This window comes from Dunckerocampus dactyliophorus, chromosome 3 (assembly GCF_027744805.1).
Source record: "Dunckerocampus dactyliophorus isolate RoL2022-P2 chromosome 3, RoL_Ddac_1.1, whole genome shotgun sequence".
Classification (NCBI taxonomy): Eukaryota; Metazoa; Chordata; class Actinopteri; order Syngnathiformes; family Syngnathidae; genus Dunckerocampus; species Dunckerocampus dactyliophorus.
This window is the reverse complement of record NC_072821.1, coordinates 25,766,706-25,788,884: the sequence shown is the minus strand read 5'-3', so window position 1 is coordinate 25,788,884 and position 22,179 is coordinate 25,766,706. Positions and strand designations below refer to the sequence as shown.

The window sequence follows — 22,179 nt, the reverse complement described above, 5'->3', positions numbered from 1 at the left end:
ATTTGTTTTGCAGGGAAAAGGCCACTTTCGCCAAATGAGCTTGCACTCGCCTTCACCTCCGGTGAGTCCACGACTGCCGTCTTTGACAGACACCGTAAAAGAGGAGAGCGAGGGTGAAGAGCGAGCAGAGTCGTTGCCTGAAATCTCTGAGCATCAGCACGCAGCCATGCAGCAGGAAGAGAGAGTGCTGACTGAGCAAATTGAAAACCTGCAAAAAGAGAAGTAAATGCTGTCACAGCACTTAATTGGCATGACATATGTAATGATGCATGCTCAGCTCAATCTCTTAATGTGGATGTTTGCTCCTACAGGGAGGAGTTGACTTTTGAGATGCTGACTCTGGAACCCCGAGCGTCGGATGATGAGACCCTGGAGTCAGAGGCCTCGATCGGTACAGGTGACAGCTCCGAAAACCTCAATGTGGATGCTGAAGGGACCATTTTGGACTTCTCTGGTATGTCACTGTATCCAATCCGTAAATACATGTACAGTAGATCACGGCTATTAGAGGGGGTCACATTCCAAGAACCCCTGCAACTGGCCAAAAAACACGAATAAAAATCACCCGTAAAAATCCCTAAAAATGCCTTTTCTTGGCCCTCCCACAAACACATTTGACCTTTGGTCTTACAGTTTGACGAACAATTACAGGCAGACATTATACAATATTGTACTTACAAAATGTGTGTTTTCCCCTCCATCAAAACACTTGAAATTAACATGAAAAACTAGGGATGTCCAATAATAGTCAGTATCTGCATAGTAATTTGATATTGGTTCATATTGGTATCAGTTTTGATGATATCAGTGCATGACCACACAGCAATAAGCTTACTAGCTCAGTATGTCTGCGATCTGAGATTATGTCCAAGGTTTCACCTTTGGATTGTCCATCCAACCATGTGTAAATATGCAATTTGCAATGAAACCGCTACTTATTTCGGGGGGCATAAGGCATCTTCCTTTAATACTTCTAATCTAATATGTTTTGTTTATGCTGTGTTCATGTGTGATGTGCTGACTGAGCCCAGTTTATAATTTCACTGATGGTATTTGTCCAGAATGTCATTTTTTGCACTTTGTTCTTATATGGATGTTTGTACCACATAGAAATATGCAGCTTTCAAAATTGTATTGCTGCCAGCATTATTTAATTTGATTTGTTTTTATCAGTCTATTAAGACTAACCTGTCTTACTTGTTGATCGTAGGAGAACTTTATTTTAATGGATTATTCTATTTTTTATTTTTTGTTTAGATAAAATGCTTAAAATGAATGTGGCACTTTTTCTATAACTTACATTGCATATTGCAGTATTTGTCTTATTTTGCACAATGTTTATTTGTGAAATGCATACAGCGGCATCACAGTAAAAGAAGCATAATATGTTCATTCATTATATGAGATGTGACCTGACATTAGTTTGAGGGAAGAGCCTCTGTCTACAGCATATCTGTATTAGAAATAAAGTGGTGGACAATATTGATATAATGGTAATGGTTAAATTCATCTTGAACATGCACACAAATTACACTGGAGCTCATCACATAACACAATTCACACTTTTGCATATCCAAGAAGGAGGAGGAAGAAGCAAAGCTTATTTAATCCTACCCCTCATCAGTTTCACATCAGTTGCAATACATTTGTTCAATGTACAACCGACTTTATCATGGTAAGAAATTTATAATAGCTGATGAAATAGTTGACAGACACCCAGTTTGATGGTGAGTGAGTACAGACATTGTACCCACCGAATGGATATTGGTAAGGAAGACAATATCGAGCATTTGTATATAAACAAAACTATTTACAATTTAAAGCAGAGAAAAGAAATCTGTATGTTGGTCGAGCCTTCATCCGTGGGACCCAGCCCGAAAAAGCCACACGGGATCTCCCCCCACATAGACCCACCACCTGCGGGGGCAAACCAAAGGGTCGGGTGCAGTGCCTATTGGGTGGCGGTAGAGAGCGGGCGCCAGGACGACCTGGTCTTGCGTAGCTAAATCTGGTTCTTGTGACATGGAAAGTCACTTCTCTGGTGGAGAAGGAGCTTGAGCTCATGCGAGAGGTTGAGGCATTCCGACAAGACATAGTCAGACTCACCTCAACCCACAGTTTGGTTTCTGGAACCAAACTGCTTGAGGGGCTGGACCTTGTTCTACTCTGAAGTTGCTGCAGGAGAGCGGCAGCGAGCTGGTGTGTGATTATTAATAAACCCCCGGCTTGGTACCTCTGTGTTGGAGTCATCCCTGGTGAACGAGAGGGGTACTTCCTTACACCTTTGGGTTGGGGAAAGTGTCCTGACTGTTGTTTGTTTGTACGTGTCAAAGGGCAGCTCAGAATACCCAGCCTTCTTGGAGTCTATCAGAGGGTGCTTGAGAGCATCTCTCCTGGTGACTCCATAGTTCTACTGTGCAACTTCAATGCCCATGTGGGCAATGACAATGTGACCTTGAGAGATGGTTGGGAGAAATGGCCTCCCCAATCTGAACCCATGCGGTGTAATGTTATTGAACTTTGGTGCGAACCACAGTTTGTCCATAACAAACATCATGTTCAAACATAAGGATGTCAATAACTGCACCTAGCGCTAGGACAGCCTAGGCCGCAGGTCTATGATCGACTAAGTCAAGCCTGTTTCAAGTGAACGTTGGTCTCCGTCAAGGCTGCCGTTTATCACCGATTCTGTTCATAATTGTTATGGACAGAATTTCTAAGCACGGCCAAGGCGTCGAGGGGGTCCAGTTTGGGGGGCCTTAGGATCTCGTCTTCACTATTCACAGACGATGTAGTCCTGATGGCCTCATCAGGCTGTGCGACCTTCAGCGTTTTCTGAGGCAGTTTGCAGCTGAGTGTGAAGCTTCTAGGTTGAGACTCAGCACCTCCAAATCCGAGGCCCTGGTTTTCAGTCGGAAAAGGGTGGATTGCACCTGCTGGGTTGGGAGTGAAGCCTTGCCCCAGTTGGAGGCGTTCAAGTATCTTGGGGTCTTGTTCACAAGTGAGAGAAGGTTGGAACGAGGTCAACAGGCGGAAACACACATCGTCTGCAATATTGCGGTCACTGGACCGGACCGTTGTATTGACGAGAGCTTAGCCAGAAGGCAAAGCTCTCAATTTACCGGTTGATCTATGTTCCCACCTTCATCTGCGTGACCGAAATAACGAGATCGTGGACACAAGCAGCCGAAATGAGTTTCCTCCACTGAGTGGCAGGACTCACCCTAAGAGGCTGAGGAGCTCGGTCATCTGGGAGGAGCTCAGAGTAGTGCCGCTGGTCCTTCACATCGAGAAGAGCCAGTTGAGGTGGCTCGGTATCCAGTCTGGATGCCTCCTGGACGCCTCCCTGGTGAGGTGTCCTGGGCATGTCCAGTTGAAATGAGGCCCCAGGACAGACCTAGGACACGCTGGAGGGATTATGTCTCACAGTTGGCCTGGGAACGTCTTGGTGTCCTCCTGGTGGAACTGGAAGAGGTGGCCGCAGACTGGGAAGTCTGGGCTTCCCAACTGAGACTGCTGCCCCTGTGGCCCGGACCTGGATAAGCGGAAGAAAATGGGTGGATGGATGGAAGTATGTAGGAGACCAAATGTCGAACAGAGAATAGGCGGGGATCTACTGTACTTATGTGTAGTACATTAAAAAAAGTACATTAAAAGTACATTAAAAAAAACAGAAAAAGTAATGTTTTGTACCTTTGCATCCTCCATGCAGAGAGAGGTCCCATTTCTCCTTGGTCTCGGAGATCTGATGTGAAGAGCCCGAGACAACGCATGCTGAGACGGCAACCTGACTCCTTAGATTCAGTGGATTCTTGCTCCAGTGTATCCACCCACTGCTCCTCATCACACTTACAGCTGTCACCCTCCCCAATCTCCAACACCAGTCGTGGCTTCCGATTTCACTCTTCCAGGTCTCCCTCTTCAAGCTCCGGTGCCACACATTCCCAAAATGCACCTCAAGCTTCCTGCTCTGACAGTTTAAACTCCAGTCCTACAGCAGAGCTGGAGTGCATGTTTGATGAAAGACCACAGTTTACTAGCCGTGGAACCTTCAATCCAGAGAAGGGAAAACAGAAACTTCGGGGGGTCAAGCATTTATCCCAGAGGCTTGCCAGAGAAAGTGGTGGCCATGGCAGGGACCCACCGGATTTGCAGCAGCAGCTTGTGTTGTACGGCAGTAATGAATTTATGGTGTGATGGACACTCACATTCCCTGGAAGTTCTCCAGTCCTCAAAGCACTCTTACTTAGCCTTTCAAACTTGTCAAAGAATAGTCCCCAAGTGCCGTGTAAAGTGTTTCCACCACTATGTGGGGGCTGAGGTTGAGATACAAGTTTACTCCTCTCTTGTGGACACAGCATCCAGTCAAGCTCTCACAGTGCCTTGGCAGCGCCTAACTTTGTTCCAAGAGGAGACGCACTGATCCGGAGGACAAAGTAAAGGGAATGTTCGAATATGCAAGCGACTACAGCATCAGGGAATGTTCCAGGGTTTGAACGCTGAAGCATTGTGCGACAAAGACATCAGAGATCAGGAAAAGCTGATGTTGTATGGAACTTAAATGTCCCAATTATTAGCTGCTTTATGAGTTTACAGTTCATACCTATCAATGTAAACAGTGGTTGCTCGCTTACATGTATTTAATAATTTTTAATGTTACTGAAATTCATATGAGCATATAATATACAAATATAAATACTGTACAAAGCCGGAACACCAGCTTTTGCTGGGTAGTTGAAGTCAAATATTTAATAATGCTTTTTTTGGGGGAGATATCTTAGACAGAACAGATCCTGGGAATGGAGGCTTTATTTGTTTGTTGATATGCCAAGTGCTCATGAGAAGCGATATACTTATGTGTGGTAATTGTCCCCACTACTAGGGAGATACCACCATCAAAGGGACCAAATTAGCTGGTGTGTATTCCTGCCAAGGTGACCAGCGCATTGCGAACAATGTCCGATGTGTATAAAATCATTGCATTAACTATTTAACAGCCATACAGGAACTGTAATGTACAATCCAGTCCATATGTACAGTATAGTGAAATAAAATGCCATCTTATTGAAATCTATTGTGTCACACTTATGCCAAACCTTACTGTAAAATATTTGATGAATAACAAAACCATATGATGTCTGTCTTTAAAGTTGCATTTTCTTTTACTGTTCTTTTTACATAAATGAAATGTCTTCTGAACGCTTCTTGAGGAAATGTGGCACCTCCAATTATATTGGAAAAGATCACGTATTTGTAGTCATACATGTGTGTACTTAGATGTCTGAATTATACTTCCTATATGTAATGATGTACTGATGAACTCCATTTTGCAATCCATGCTCTTTGTTACAAAAACATCATAGTTGTTTAGTTTAGATTATTATGTCAGGTGAGGATATTTTTACGCGCTGTCCTTCATTTAATTAGATCCCTAGTGTGATGTTTTAATTTATGTTGATGTTTCTAAACTTTGTGGAACAATTCTACAGTAATGCATAATGTTAGTTACATTTTTAATTGTGAAATTTGATTTATTCAACAGTAACTTATTGGGAAGCATTTAGATTTATTTAGCGGTGTAAAGGTGGGTGAGGGGGGCACTTTGATATTTTTATCTATATTTTTTTTTATTTAGTAAAAACCAAAGACAAAAAGCTTTGTCTCATTCGTTTTTGGCTTTTTCTCTTTAACATTGTGCCTTTTTGCTCTATTTTTCTTTTCTGTTCTTTTTACATTGAGCCACGGGCCAGTAAAAAACTGAATTACCCCAACTTAACTTCTGTTGTAAAACATTAAGCTATAAATAGGTGATATTGATATTGATGGTGAATGATTGCCTAGTTTTTACTCGTCCGTTTGAACCCTCAATCAATTGATTAAAAGTTGCGTCATCATGCTATGACGTGTCTACCTGTCGAGTGACGCATGCGCAGAAGCCCACATCGCCATCAGGAGCAGCTTCCGCCAGTGTGAAACAAGGTGTCCTGTTTATCAACAGAAAAACATTTACTAAAATGTCGGGATTAGACAACAACCCTTTCGCCGACCCAGTGGACGTAAATCCTTTCCAGGTGAGACTTTGTGTTATTCATTTTTTATGTGAGAACCGACTTTTTCGTTAGTTAAGGCTGCAGGTGCTAGGCTACTGAAACCTGTTTGGTCGGTTGCTGGGTTAGGCCTGAACATTTCCTGACCAAAGACACGTAACAATATAAATGTATAATGTAGTCCAAATATTGTACATTAAAAAAGAAAAGACGGGTATACGTAGTATAAATGGTGTTTGACTGCAATTGTCACCTGCACAGGTATCGTCACAACAGGTGCCTGCGGGTATTTAGGAAATGCCTATGCCTCAAGTAAATCATTTACTGTTTGAGGAATATGGTTCCTTTTCGACGCCTGTGTTCATGTTCTTTGTGTATGTGTGTTGCTCTCAGTAATATAAATTTTGGGTAGCCTGCATACTCGTCTCTTGTACATATTTACCAAGGAAACGTGTTTGTTTAAGCTCAAGAACTTGTAACAAAGGCTACAAAGCCACAAGAGTCGAATACTTATATGGTTAGGGAAATTTCCTGGATCCAACTGATCTTCAAGTTAAAATGCTGTTCCAGTGCCGTCCACTGTTTAAAATGAATAAGTCTTTCCTACGGTACATCTATTTGTAGCACAAAATATATTTGCATTTAAAGTGTCAAACTGTAGTCCAAAAAAAATCTGTAGTCTAAAATAGGGCTGGGCAATATGGACTAAAACTCATATCTCGATATATTTATGTTGAATATCCATCCATTTGTTTTCTATGCCGCTTATCCTCATTAGGGTTGCGGGGCTATGCCGGAGCTATCCTAGCTGACTTCGGATGAGAGGCGGGGTACACTCTGGACTGGCCGCCAGCCAATCGCAGGGCACATATAGACAATCATTCATTCCTATGGACAATTTAGAGCTGCCAGTTAACCTAACATGCATGTTTTTGGAATGTGTGAGAAAACCGAAGTACCCGGAGAAAACCCACGCACGCACGGGGAGAACATGCAAACTCTAAACTCTTCCCGATCTTCTGACAATGTGGTCAACATGCTAACCACTCATGTTGAATATCGATATAGGATATATGTCCTGATAAATATAGAAAAAGTAAAATATAGTCTTCAATCGCCTTTATAACAAACCTTTAGCTATGTTCAAATCCTCAGCTAATACCAAAATACGAAATAAAGTGACCAGTTTAAGAGGACATTTTTAAATGACAGTGGCAACTCAAACATACTTTACTTTGAACAATATTATTTTTTTAGAAGGCAGAACCTCGTAGGAGAGACAAAAAAGTGAGTAAAAACACCTAAATTGTTTGTAGAACTACAAATAAACTTAATTCTTAGTTTGTTCATTTAAAATAGCCATCACGTCATCAAAATAAAATAATTTTAATATTTTATCTTGGCCAGCGCCTCTCAAAATCTAGATAGAGTAATAATTACATCTGGACTCGCGTCCACCTTTTATTTTGTAGTTGTGGCTACTTGTTTATCACATATCATTCTTCCATCGCACATTCTGACACACTCACAGGTAAGTGGCAGAGTCCCAATGAGTCTTGAGTGTAATAACTAGTCATTGAATGAAGATTAGGAAACACGTTTGAGATCCTGCTCTGTAAAACAGGGTGAGATCCACCCCAGTGGCGTCACGGCTCAAGGATGCATGGATCTCCACTATGCAGTGTGCAGCGGAAGCTTTCCTTTCAGTTTTGAGTTCCCAAATACCAGAAAACTCTCTGACGCCAGAAAAAGTAGATTTGTCGCAAGTCGCTTTTGAGAAATTGTCGCCAAAAGGGTTTGAAATGTCGCCAGATTTAGCACAGAGAGGGGCGGGGCTGCAGCCTCGCTCAGGAGCAATGACACACACAGCAGAGCGAGACAGACCTCCGTGTCAAGATACAAGAGAACAGCGCAATCCAGTCTATATAATTATGAACGATAGGTTTGTTTTTGATATCGTGCTGAAAAGAAATGTGGATTTTTTAATATCAATATACCGCCCAGCCCTAGTCTAAAATCAGTATGTCCAGATTTAGCACAGAGAGGGGCGGGGCTGCAGCCTCGCTCAGGAGCAATGACACACACAGCAGAGCGAGACAGACCTCCGTGTCAAGATACAAGAGAACAGCGCAATCCAGTCTATATAATTATGAACGATAGGTTTGTTTTTGATATCGTGCTGAAAAGAAATGTGGATTTTTTAATATCAATATACCGCCCAGCCCTAGTCTAAAATCAGTATGTCCAGGTTAGCCAAAATAGCTAATTTGTTTAGCAGTCATGTGCTACAGTGGTGTGAAAAAGTGTTTGCCCCCTTCCTGATTTTTTTAATTTTTTTTTTTGCATAATTGTCACACTTACAGTACAGGCCAAAAGTTTGGGCACACCTCATTCCATGCATTTTCTTTATTACTGTTTACATTGCAGATTCTCAAAATTATGAATGAATACAAAATGATGTACAGTACTTAACAACATTGTGAAACAACTCTCAATATGCCTTATATTTTAGGCATATATTTTATGTCTTGTAATTGTTTTTGATAGCTCTGCAAACCCTTGGTGTTCTCTCATCTCCTCACTACTACTACTACATGAGGTAGTCACCTGAATGGTTTTCACTTCACAGGTGTGCCTTGTCACGGTTGCTTAGTGGAATTTCCTGTCTCATTAATGGGATATTGGGACCATGGGGTTGTATTGTGTGTGTCCAAACTTTTGGACTGTACTGTAAATGTTTCAGATTATCAAACAAATTTAAATATTGGGCAATGACAACACAAAAATTCAGTTTTTAAATGAAAAATTTTATTATTAATGGAGAAAAAAAATCCAAACCAAGATGGCCCTGTGTGGGAAAAGTGATTGCCCCCTTAACCTAATAACTGGTTGGGCCACCCTTAGCATCAACTACAATCACACGTTTGTGATAACTTGCGATGAGTCTCCTACAGCACTGTGGAGGAATTTTGGCCCACTCATCTTTGCAGAATTGTGTAATTCAGCCACATTGGAGGATTTTCCAGCACAAACCGCCGTTTTTAGGTCATGCCGCAGCATCTCAATAGGATTTAGGTTAGGACTTGCTGTTGTGTTTTAGATCATTGTCCTGCTGCAGAACCCAAGTTAGTTTCAGCTTGAGGTCACAAACAGATGGCCGGACATTGTCCTTCAGGATTTTTTGGTAGACGACAGAATTCATGGTTCCAATTATCACCGCAAGTCTTCAGGTCCTGAAGCAGCGAAGCAGCCCCAGACCATCACACTACCACCATATTTTACTGTTGGTAGGATGTTCTTTTTTTGAATGCGGCGTTGCTTTTACACCAGATGTAATGGGACACACTCTTCTAAAAAGTTAAACTTTTGTCTCATCAGACCACAAACTATTTTCCCAAAATTCTTGGGGGTTATCAAGATGGTTTTTGGCAAAATTGAGACAAGCCTTAATGTTCTTTTTGTTCAGCAGTGGTTTTCATCTTGGAACTCACTTTTTGCCCAGTGTCTTTCTTATTCAAGATTCAAGAGTTTTATTGTCATATGCATAATAAAACAGGCAGTTATACTATGAATGAAATTCTTATTCTGTTCATTCTCCCAAGAAAAGAAAGAACACACAAGAAAGAATAAGAAACATAAATACCATCATAAGAAACATATGTACCAATAAATTAAGCAACAACAACAGAAGAGACATTAATACAAACAAATAATACAATAAATAAATAAAAGTGTTATGAGTGTGTGCGTGTGTTGCGTGCGGTGTGTGTGAGTGCTTCGTTGAGAAGCCTGATGGCCTGTGGGTAAAAGCTGTTTGCCAGCCTTGTGGTCCTGGACTTCAAACTCCTGTAGCGTCTGCCTGACGGTAGGATTGTGAAGAATGAGTGTTGTGGATGTGTGCTGTCCTTGATGAGGTTGTTTGTTCTTCGTAGGACTTCGTAGTTTTATAAATGTCTTGCAGTGAGGGGAGGGCTGCCCCAACAATGTTCTGTGAGGTCTTGATCACCTGCTGGAGTGCCTTCCTATCACGTGTTGTACAGTTACCGTACCAAACAGTGATGGAGGCGGTAAGGACACTTTCGAGAGTGCATCTGTAGAAGCAACTCAGGATTGTGGTGGACATGCCAAATTTCATCAGTCTTCTCAGGAAGTACAGTCTCCTTTGGGATTTCTTCATAATTTGTTGGGTGTTGTGAGACCAGGTGAGGTCCTCGCTGATGTGTGTGCCAAGGAACTTGAAGGTTTTCACCCTCTCCACCTCAGTCTCATCAATAAACAGGGGTCTATGCGGCTCTTTTTCCCTTGTTCTTGGGTCGATGATCATCTCTTTAGTCTTATCTGTATTGAGAAGGAGATTGTTATCACGACACCAAGCTATGAGGTCCGCCACCTCTCTTCTGTATGATGTTTCAACACCGCCAGTGATCAGTCCGATGACTGTAGTGTCATCCGCAAATTTAATGATGCTGGTGTTGTTCTGGGAGGCCACGCAGTCATAGGTGAAGAGCGTGTAGAGGAGCGGACTCAGCACACACCCCTGTGGGGTCCCAGTGCTCACAATTCTTGAGCTGGATGTGCGATTGTGGACTCTGACTGACTGGGGCCTGCCTGTTAGAAAGTTAAACACCCAGTTACAGAGTGTGGGAGACAGGCCAAGTGTGAGGAGCTTACTTGTGAGTTTGTGGGGGCTGACTGTATTAAAAGCAGAGCTATAGTCTACAAGTATAAATAGCATTCTGACATATGTGTCCTGGCCTTGTAGGAGTGAGTGCTATAGGGAGTGAGTGCTATGGTGCTATGGTGAAGTCACGAACATTGACCGTAACTGAGGCAAGTGAGACCTGCATTGGTTGTGGGGTCTTTTGTAACCTCTTGGATGAGTCGTCGCTGCGCTCTTGGGGTAATTTTATTCTTGGGGCACATTTATGTGTGACAAACATACAAAAAAGAAATCAGGAAGGCGGGAAACACCTTTTCACACCACTGTACTTACTGATATAAACGCAATTGTCATTCCTGCTATAATGATAATGAACATCAATAAAAATTTGACATACTTAGGAAAAGCCATTAACGCTTCAAATCGATCTCTAAAAGCGATCATAACGTAAGTGATACTTTGAAAGTAAATGCTTTCAAAATAAGGTTGTCTGCATACACATGGTGAGGGCCAAACGTAGGGCCAAATATATCTGTGGTGGTCCAAATTTATTTGTGGCGGGCCACAAATGAATGAATGTATGGGAAACACTGAACATGTTAACTTTTTTGTTTTTCAGGATGCTTCTGTCACTCAGGCCACCAGAGGAGCCATTGATGGCATGAGAGAATACAACCCATTCTCCACAACTGAATTGGTGAGCCTCTTGGCTTTTGGAACCTCCAAGGTCGAACCATTCTATTTCAGGACATTGGTCATCTTCTATTTAGTTCAGAATTGGAAATGTTTTTTTCCCAGAGGATATAACGTAGAATAGAAATAATAAGGTCCCGGGTCAAACCATTGCTATCATAAATGCTTTATTAAATGGATAGTTCGAATTTTTTGAAGTTGTATGACATCCCCATCAGCAGTGTAGTGCATCAACAGTGACTTACCCCCCCACTTCATCCCGTGAGCAGAGTTCTGGTCGGATTTCGGTGATGAGGAACATAGTTCCGGTTAGTGAGTGGGGCCACTTAAGTAAAGACTTTGGCTTCTCAAAATAATATGCGTTCAAAAGAGTAATGCATTTGCATCACAAAAATGCCTCCTCGAAAAAATCAGACCTCACAATCTCTCCCGTCGTATCACCTCGTATCACCTGTCCATTGTTGTGTATGTTTTCCACATTGGTTACATGCGCGGATGTCGCAGCGGTCTTCATCTGCGCATGTAAACAGTCTATCTTATCTTACCTTATTTTTGTCTAAGATAGCTCTGGATTTGATTTGGATGGAACCAATATACTTAGGGAGGGAGGAGGAGACGACTGTAACAAGTGAATTTCCATGAAGTACAATATATTTATCATAATATGTAAGCATCATAAACCTGTTTTACAACCTTCTAAATATGTTTTTTAACATTAGAGCCCTCTAAACATGAAATAAAACCCATATAGTCACCTTTACACTTGTATTACTCAATATAGTAGTAATCAAGAATCAAAAATAAATAAGCCATTTAAGACAAAAATAAAACTAATGCTCATGTGTGTTACAATAAAAGTGTTCCCCTCAGAGGGAGTGACGTTGGGGTTTCAGAGTTGAGTTTCAGCTTTGTGTGGGTAACGGCCACAACAGTAGCCCGTGTTTTTATTTGGGATTATTATGCCTGTTGTGAGATAATTCAAACCTGCAATAAAAGCCTGTTGTTCCGGCAATCAAGTTTGGCCCTTGTGTGTCTGACCAAACATTAAAGTAACATTACTGACACCTAGTGACGGTGTATAATACTACAGTTCATCAACATCTTTGAATGCATTTTTGAAATGCCTGATAATTGTATTTGTATTTTAGTTCATTTAGCTATCTTTATGCTTGAAAATTGTTAATTTAAGCAAAAAATATGTAACAATTGCTTAAATATACAGATTTTTTGACTAATGCCGTATTCAACCATGCAGCCTTTTTTATTAATATATTTTTTAAAAACCGTGAGAGTGAAACCACAAAATTTGAAGCATGAAGTGGCAACGAAGAACTGTATTGGAATTTAGAAGTATTACAATCACTTGTTAATTCTTCATCACACACATTTAGAAAAAACCTGATTTATGTTCCACAGACGGATCGCACTGACACGACCATCCCCATCTCGTCTGTTTTGTCTCAACCTGCCGTACTGCAAACCTCTGTGGAGCAGAGTTCACAAGTGAGACACACACGCACATGATGTTAAGGAAATAGGCAGATGTAAAATTACATTCAGGTCATTTTTTTTTACACCTGTGTGTTGTGACTTTCAATGTTAAATTCCAAACCTGATAGCTTTGTTTTGCAGCTGTTGCGTAGTTCAGTGATTCCCAAACACTTGTGCCGCTGCATATTAGAATGCCCTGCTGGAAATGATCCATTTTCACTTTTTTCCCCACAATTGGTATTGGTTAATTAGTACAAATGTATCTTTGTTCATTCATCTATGCCAGCGACACCTAGTGACAGGCAGAACAATTAAATGCTATTCCGCCAGATGGCAGAAGGTACAGCAGATAAATAACCTGTGTTTGCGTCTGTTACCATTCATATACAGAATAATTCATGGCACGTGTCCTGAGATTTTTCTAATGCAAAATACTTTATGTACCATGGCTCAACAGAGTTTGGGAAACACTGATCTAGCTGGTCTAATAAATGATTATCTGAAGGCTACTGGAAGGAAATGTCTTTCTGGTTACATATAAGCTAGCATCCTGTCCATTGCCCATCAGGTATCTGCTGCTGCTGCTGCTGGTCAAGCTAATTTGATCAAGCAGCAACAGGAACTGGAGAGAAAAGCAGCAGAGCTGGAAAGGAAGGAGCAAGAGCTTCAGAACAGGACAACCCAGAACACTGGCGGTAACAATGGCTTGAATTGTCAAGCATCTTGTTCAGACGATTAATAAAAGGTAACACAATTTTGTGATTTTGACCATTAGTCAAAGAGAACAACTGGCCTCCCCTGCCGAAGTTCTTCCCTGTGAAGCCATGCTTCTACCAGGACTTTGAGCAGGAAATCCCAGAGGACTATCGCAGAATGTGCAAGAGAATGTACTACTTGTGGATGTGTGAGTATCCTGTATGCCTCCATATGACTACTCGGAAACATCCTGATATTGTATTGTAGACATGTGCCAAGAGACACATTGGTTACTTTCACTTGTGTGAATCTGGGTTAATAATGCAGAGAATGAATGTAATCTCATACAACGTAAACATAAATAAGTCTACTATTACCAGCATAAATAGGCAGATTTATGCCCCAGTAATCCCTCGTTTTTCTGCGAAGTAGGATTACTTATTTACAAATGGAATATTTTTGTAGTTAGAGCGTAGAAAACTTGTTTATGACCTTCTGAATACGTTTTTTTTAGCATTATTACAGCCCTCTAGATATTAACTATATAGTCACTTTTACACTCATATTACCCAGTATAGTAGACATAATAAGAGTAAATAAGCCATTTAAGACATAAGACTCTTGCTCCTGTGTGTTGCAATAAATGTGTTCCCTAGGGGAGCAGTGTGAATGGTGGACAGGAAGTGACGTCTAGGGTTCAGAGTTGAGTTACAGTACGCTGTAACTCAACATTACTCAACATTAGCCTGTGTTTTTATTAGGGATTATTGTGCGTGTTGCGATTAATTCAAACTTGCAAGAAAAGCCTGTTGTTCCAGCAATCAAGTCTGGTGCTCGTGTCTCACCTAACATTACAGTAACATTACTGACACCTAGTGACTAGTGTAGAATATGACGTATTTTTAACATCCTTGAATGCGTCCATACTTTGATTGCCTTATATTTGAATTTTAGTTAATTTAGTCAATTTTATGCTTTATTTGTTTGACTATTAATAGGCTCTATTCAACCACAAAACAGCATGATTTATTAATATATTTTAGAAAACCGTGATAGTGAAGTTGCAATATTTGAACCACGACGTGGCGAGGGACGACTATACTGTGAGGGGGGCGCGTGTGTGTGTACAGTGGTTTGAAAAAGTGTTTGTCCCCTTCCTGATTTGTATTTTTATTTTTTTCACATTTGTCATACTTAGATGTTTGACATTATCAAACAAGTTTCAATGTTACTCAGTGACAACACAACAGAACACAAAATGTAGTTTTTAAAATGAGACTTTGTATTAAGAGAAAAAAAAATCCAAACCTACATGGTGTGAAAAAAATTATTGCCCCCTTAACCTAATAACTAGTTGGCCCACCCTTAGCAGCAACAACTGCAATGAATCGTTTGTGATAACTTGCACTGAGTCTCTTTGGAGGAATTTTAGCCCACTCATCTTTTCAGAATTGTTGTAATTCAGCCACATTGGAAGCATGAGCTGCCTTTTTAGGTCATGCCACAGCATCTCAATAGGATTCAGGTCAGGACTTTGACTAGGCCACTCCGAAGTCTTCATTTTTTTTCTTTTTTCCCATTCAGAGGTGGACTTACTGGTGTGTTTTGGATCATTGTTCTGCTGCAGAACCGAAGTTGGTTTCAGCTTGAGGTCACAAACGGATGGCCGGACAGTCTCCTTAAGGATTTTTTGGTAGACAGCATAATTCATGGTTCCATTTATCACAGCAAGTCTTCAGGTCCTGAAGCAGCAAAACAGCCCCAGACTATCACACTACCACCACCATATTTTACTGGTGGTTGGTATGATTTTCTTTTTCTGAAATATGGCATTACTTTTAAACCAAATGTAATGGGACACACACCTTCCAAGAAGTTCAAATTTTGTCTCGTCAGTCGACAGAGTATTTTTCCAAAGGTCTTGGGGATCATCAAGATGTTTTCTGGCAAAATTGAGATGAGCCTTAATGTTCTTTTTGTTCATCAGTGGTTTTCATCTTGGACCTCTGCCATGCAGGCCGTGTTTTTCTCATGGTGAAGTCATGAACACTTACCACTTGAGGCAAGTGAAGCCTTTAGTTCTTTGGATGTTGTGGCACTCTTGGATGAGTCATCGCTGCGCTCTGGGGGTAATTTGGGTTTGACAGCCACTCCTGGGAAGGTTCATCACTGAACCATGTTTTCGCCATTTGTGGATAATGGCGCTCACTGTGGTTTGCTGGAGTTCCAAAGCTTTAGAAATGGTTTATAACCTTTTTCAGACTGATACATCTCAGTTCAGTTATGTTTTAACAAGGGGTTGCAGGCAAATCACTTTTTCACACAGGATCATGTAGATTTAGATTTTTTATATACACACACGTGGACAAAATTGTTGGTAACATTCGTTCAATGAAAGAAAAACTCACAATGGCCACAGAAATAACTTGAATCTGAAAAAAAGTAATAAATACAAATTCTATGAAATTTAACCAATGAACATCAGACATTGCTTTTCAACGATGCCTCAACAGAATTATTGAAAAAAATAAACTCATGAAGCAGGCCTGGACAAAAATGATGGTACCCCATAACTTAATATTTTGTTGCACAACCTTTTGAGGCAATCACTGCAATCAAACAATTCCTGTAACTGTCAATGAGACTTTTGCACCTCTCAGTAGGTATTTTGGTCCACTCCTCACGAGCAAACTGTTCCAGTTGTCTCAGGTGTGAAGGGTGCCTTTTCTAGACGGCATGTTTCAGCTCCTTCCAAAGATGCTCAATAGGATTAAGATCAGGGCTCATAGAAGGCCACTTTAGAATAGTCCAGTGTTGTCCTCTGAACCATTCTTGGGTGTTTTTAGCTGTGTTTTGGGTCATTGTCCTGTTGCAAGACAGTGTGTGTGTATGTGTAAACCTCTGTGTTTTTGTTTTAGCAGATTTTTCCATTGAAATCATATTACATTGATTACGTTGTACAGGTATCCCTAATAACGTTGTTTGTGTGTGTATATTTAAATATAGCAAAATCTAAAATTTCTTTTGTAATGTATTGTTACTGTGTTGCAGTGCTTTTGTCATGGTTCCCAAGTCGTATCCCTTTTTTGTCATTTTGACACCTAACATCATGAGAATACATTCCACTGTTTTGTTTTAGATCCTTGCCTTAATTCATGAAATTCATGTCTCTGGTTCTTTGCCTCCAGTCCATAGTGCTACACTGTTTCTCAACATACTGGCCTGCCTGGCCTACTTCACAGCCGACACTCAGTATGGTGTCGACTTTGGTCTGTCCATCCTTTGGTTCATCCTCTTCACCCCTGTGTCCTTCATCTGTTGGTACAGACCCGTCTACAAGGCCTTTAGGTATACTGTACTCTTTAGCTAGCTTTGTGCTAGTGGACAAAATGGGCTTTGATATGCTTTAAGTTGGTCACAAATTCATTCCAATGTGATTTAAGTGTCCTTGTTTCAGATGCTAAGCACTGAGAAATTTGATTAGCAGTAAAATACTTGAAATATGACCCCAGATTCAGTAATGTGGAAGTAACTGATTATATATTGTTTTACATTGTTTGTGTTGTCTGTCTTCCTTCTCTAGGTCTGACAGCTCCTTCAGCTTCTTTTTCTTTTTCTTTGTCTTCTTCTTCCAAGTGGCTGTGTACATCATCCAGAGTGTGGGAATCCCCAAGTGGGGCAACAGGTCAGTGAAGCACTCAATGTTAAGTGCATGGATGGTTGTCATTCTGACATGGCAGACTTTTCGTATTTCTTGTGTGTACTGTATGCACGGGATGGTGCGTTTTCTTGTGTGGTATTCTGGCCTCTACAGTATTTACTCTTTGACAGATTCCTGTTGTCCTAACTTGTGAGGGATGCTCTACTTTGTAAGTGTGGCTTTCTTTTCTCATTTGGTTTCTTCTTGATAGCATCACTTTTTAACTTTCCATTATTATACTCTTTCATGATTCGCTGGTGAATTTAACTCAAATGTTCACTACTCTTATTCTCTTATATTCACTCTAACACAGTGCTCATTTGCATCACGTTCAGTGATCAGTGTTTGTGTGTGTTGTTGACAGTGGTTGGATTGCGTCCATCAGTATGATCAGGATAAACTTGGCTGTGGCCGTGGTCATGATGGTTGTGGCTGGCTTTTTCACTGTAAACGCCATCCTGGCCATCATCCTGCTGAAAATGGTATGACCAATTTTTTGTCAAACTTTTGGCCATGACAAAAGCAGCACCGATAAACAAAAAGTTAACGGATGTACAGGCTCTAAACAGGTTTTCCCCACAGGACTGCAATTTACTGTATATGTGGCGGGGGGTCGTAGGTAGTGATTGTATAATTTGCATAATTGGCCATGATGCAAAAGTCCAGCGGGAGTGTGTGGACGGGTAAAATTGAGTTTTTTTGTTTGTGTCATAAGAAATGTGCGATATTATCTCATATTTGTAAACCTCATTTTAACAACAGAACATGTAGTTATTGACTTATAGGTGTTGGTTTCATTTTGTTTTGTTTCCTGGGCTCCATGTAAGTGTGTGCTAATTTTAAAGATAATGTACTCGTCATTGTACATCTAATATCTCACTACATTGATGAATAGACTAGTTATAATGCACGACTAAGTCAGCTGACGTATGTGTGTATGTGGTGTGTTAAGCAGAGTTACAGTGCCATCTACTGTACGGAGTTGTAACGACAAGCTACACACACAGTCCCATTATATTGTGTTCATGGGCGAGGGTGAACAGGTCACGGCAAAACTTTTTTTTTTTTTTTTTTAAATTAGAAGGCAGCACCAAATCCATCTCTGGCGGTCCAAATTTGTTATTATAATATTAGTAATTTGGCGGGCTGCCACAAAAGAATATATGGGAAATGCTGCCATTTGTCACTGCCACTTTACTTGCTGTTTATCTTATTTGATATAAACCACTCTGTCCTAATCTTTATCCTGAAGGTCCACTCCAAGTACAGACGTACAGGAGCCAGCTTCACCAAGGCCCAACAGGAGTTCTCGAATGGTGTCCTGACAAACAGAACCTTTCAATCCGCTGCCACGTCAGCTGCTCAGGGGGTCTTTGGCAGAAACTAAAACATCAGCTCTTGCCCTGTGTCCATGTTACCTAGAAGTAGTCATATATGTGGTACACAAATTGTAATAATTGGCTTTTAAAAAAAAACAAGTAACTTGACCACAAACATGCTGCCACATTGTTGTGGTTTGTGTTCAACACACTGGCAAGTGAGCTATCCAGAGAGCAATGTGGTGTATATAATAATTATAATGTAGAAGTGAACCTCTAGTTCTTGTATGGTGTATGACTTGCACATGTTTTTAAATGCACTCTACAGCACCCTCATCAGTATACAGTGCAGCATGGTAAACAAGGCTGCTCACAGGTCTGGTTTGGGGAATTACTAACATAGCTCAATTGGCCAAGGAGGCATTGTGAATTTCATTGTATTGCCACAAGAGAAGTCCTTTGATAATAGATGTCAACATTTCTGCACTACTTGATAGAGCCGAGTCAAATAAGTTTATTTAGGTTATGTCGCAAGTAAAATAGGTCACTTTACGTGAATAATACTGCAGAAGGCATGATGGAGGTGGTTCTGGACATGATCGATCGCCATGATATAAAAGGTAAGCAGCTCAAGATTTTGTGGTCTAGAAATGAAAAAAACAGTCTTCATGGGACTATTGTCAATTTGTTTCATGGCGCAGCAATTATCTTGAGGTGAAGGTGGTAGTTTTGCCTCTGTTGTTTGTCTCTTTTGTATTCTGATAGGTAATGAAGGGTAAAAACATGAAGGACTTTGCATACTGGGAGAATGAAGCCAAAATGAAGTTGTGGCTTAAGTGAGCAATGCGTTTTATGAATGTATTTTGAATATAAATTTCCTGGTTGTTTGGAGCCCCAAAAGACATGGGGTAGTTTTATTTATTCACGGTTACTGAGAGAATTTAGACCATTAGCAGCAAAGTAGATTAATGAGCAAAAGAACACATTCATCTGTCAGTTTTCAATTGAGGGGTAATTGTATTACAGATGACAGAATAGAGTAGAATAAATATATTGTCTTTATTTTATTACTTGTGAATATACACCTGTGGTCAAATGTTTTTGAACATCTTAATCATTACAGTTTTTAAATGTTCATTTGCCCCCAATCCAAATCGTAAAAACAATTGCTTACTTTCAGAACATTCACAGCCATTGCAAGAAGTTATCAATGTTCTGAAACATGAATTTACGAAATGGCCACTGATAATGGAAATGTGACTCCCATGTTGTTGTTCTCATGAAACAACACCATGGGACCTTCCCCCCCCTCCCCCCTCCTTTGTGTCAATAAACTGTAAATGCAAAGTGTAGATATAGTAGTTGTTCCTAATACTGATTGATCACTGTCTGTACCTTAAGTGAATGTAAACTACCAATTTCTGTGTGGAGATTTTGGCACAAGGTTTGTGGTTAATGTTCATTTCTCTCTGTAGGATTTTTCTAAATGTGTATTAAGACGCTTGTATTGCTCATCTATTTTGAAGTATACTTCTAGGGTTACTGATATACAGGAAATTCAATAAATTCTTGATGAAAGTTGAAATTGTGAGTTTGTAAAAGTGTAAATACAGACAAGTAGGTAGCTACTAGGCCTACTTTTGTTGGTTTTGTTCTTTAGGAAACAAATCTAGAGAGACAAATTGGTTTTGAAAATGTTTGGTTCGTGTCCTCCACGTCAGTTTGAATTTTGTCTTTAAACTGACCCAGAAGGCTAAGCACTGTAGACTGGAACCGGAAGAGACTGTTGAGGGAGCTACGACTGAGTAGAGTACGAGAGTTAGGCCTTTGTGTTGACATAAATGTAACACGTTTTTGGTGGTGTACGCCATGGAGCAGAAAGTCTGCCATGATAGTGAGCAAGAGAGGTGGGCGGGGCGAGTAACGGTGTACAACGTATTCACTAGCTCTGACCTGAATATAAAATCAAGTTATGCGCGTACAATTTGATGGAATGGATGAATGCTATTTACAGGACAATGAATTATATATTTATATTTATATACTGTGTGTGTGTGTGTGTGTATATATATATATATATATATATATATTTTTTTTTTTTTTTAAGTAGAGCTACAATATGCAAAAGCAAGAAGGGGGAGTGAGACAAAAAGCACTTTGAAAAAGTAATTTACGGAAAACAAACTGAAATAGATTGTTTATCAGCTGATCAAATGTTTAAGACCATCGCTCAAAAAATAACAAAAACCTCCAAACCAGAACAAAAAATGTTCCCAGTAGGTCTCAGTAATGAGTAGCTCCACTGTTCTTGTTCATCACTTCAAAAATTGGTTTGGGCATGCTTGATGTGAGTGTTTCCAGGAGGCTAGTGGGAACATTGCTCCAAGTGGTGAAGATGGCTTCACGAAGGTCATCAACTGTCTGGAACTGATGGCCATTTTTATAAACTTCCCTTGCCATCCATCCCCAAATGTTCTCTATGGGATTCTAATGAGGGGAACATGCAGGATGGTCCAAAAGAGTGATGTTATTCTCCCTGAAGAAGTCCTTGGTCAAGCGAGCATTGTGAACTGCAGCGTTGTCCAGTTGTTGTCTGTTACCACACAGACGAGGGCCCTCAGTCATGAGGGATGCCCGCTGCAACAGCCATACGCCGTTTGACGACCCTGCACCACCTGAAGCTCCAGTGTTCCACTGAATGAAAAAGCTCTAAAGCTCGACAATCCGACCACGTTCAAAAAGAAAAGTCTTCTTAGCTTTAGCCATCAGGAGGGCATGACAGTGTGAATGCCTGACAGAAAATGAACAGTTTGAGCAGATTTTGGCTTTTATAGCCTGTGGTCTTAAACTTTTGATCAGCTGATAAACAGCCTATTTCAGTTTAATTGTTGTTTTCAATAAATTACTTTTTCAAAATGCTTTTTGTCTCACTCCCCCTTCTTGCTTTTGCATATTGTAGCTCTACTTAAAACCTCATTAAGATCCAAATGTGCAAAATGAAAATTCTAGCCATTTTTCATCTGGTCTTAAGATTTTGATCAGGTGTGTGTGTTGATCAGGTGTGAGTTGCTACAATGACATTTTGGCAAAATGGACCAGTGTGCTGCATCATTTTTTCACTTTCATTTTTGGGGTGTCTTTGATTTCCCCCCTCTATAGGGTTATCATTTTCATTTCTATGAAATTATGTGGCATCATTTTGTTACTAATACATCACCCACTTATTATCAGGAAAGATATTCAAGATCATTTTCCCCCCAGTTTAGATCTGATGTGTTTTCCAAGTGTTCCTTTAATTTTTTTGAGCAGTGTATATATATATATATAATCACCTGTGGTGATTAGGGGGCGTCACCGAACCTGACCTATAAAGCCTGATAGGTGGCCAGCGTTTTCCATGACTTTCATGACCGCGTAGTGCGGTGGTGTGGCACTAATAATCCAACTACATTGCCGTCGTGTAAGCACTTTGTGTTTCTGGGCGCTTCGCTGCGGCGTGGCGTGGGTCGGACGCCGGTTGCACGATCCTGAGTTGTTATTCGGACCAGCCGGTGAACTCCCGTGAGCAGAGGC

At 40.6% G+C, this 22,179-nt stretch overlaps 2 protein-coding genes across 13 annotated transcripts in view; both read left to right on the top strand.

Annotated features, from left to right (window-relative positions):
* Positions 1 to 5,582, top strand: part of myo9aa (myosin IXAa) — a 155,279-nt gene extending 149,697 nt beyond the window's left edge. For 5 of the 12 annotated variants that reach the window (XM_054771671.1, XM_054771675.1, XM_054771672.1 and 2 more), the window contains 3 exons: positions 14 to 222; positions 312 to 454; positions 3,713 to 5,581. In XM_054771671.1, the coding sequence (XP_054627646.1) occupies positions 14 to 222; positions 312 to 454; positions 3,713 to 4,197 (837 nt within the window). In that variant the 3' untranslated portion in view covers positions 4,198 to 5,581. Of the gene's footprint in view, positions 1 to 13; positions 223 to 311; positions 455 to 3,712 lie in introns of all 12 variants that reach the window. The other 7 variants (XM_054771680.1, XM_054771679.1, XM_054771677.1 and 4 more) reach the window with 4 other exon arrangements.
* Positions 5,583 to 5,874: 292 nt separating this feature from the next.
* Positions 5,875 to 20,464, top strand: scamp2l (secretory carrier membrane protein 2, like). The gene is made up of 9 exons (XM_054771683.1): positions 5,875 to 6,071; positions 11,327 to 11,404; positions 12,817 to 12,903; positions 13,460 to 13,586; positions 13,667 to 13,795; positions 16,776 to 16,935; positions 17,171 to 17,272; positions 17,652 to 17,769; positions 18,540 to 20,464. Exons 1-9 carry the CDS (start codon positions 6,015 to 6,017, stop codon positions 18,672 to 18,674), a joined length of 993 nt encoding a protein of 330 aa, XP_054627658.1. The 5' UTR covers positions 5,875 to 6,014; the 3' UTR covers positions 18,675 to 20,464.
* The last annotated feature ends 1,715 nt before the right edge of the window (positions 20,465 to 22,179 follow it).

Bases quoted from the DNA above. Each gene is read 5' to 3' on its own strand.
- scamp2l (XM_054771683.1), top strand. From the start codon at position 6,015: ATGTCGGGATTAGACAACAACCCTTTCGCCGACCCAGTGGACGTAAAT. The intron at 6,072-11,326 runs GTGAGACTTTGT...TTTGTTTTTCAG, and splicing joins TGGACGTAAATCCTTTCCAG to GATGCTTCTGTCACTCAGGC. The intron at 16,936-17,170 runs GTATACTGTACT...TTCCTTCTCTAG, and splicing joins CCCGTCTACAAGGCCTTTAG to GTCTGACAGCTCCTTCAGCT.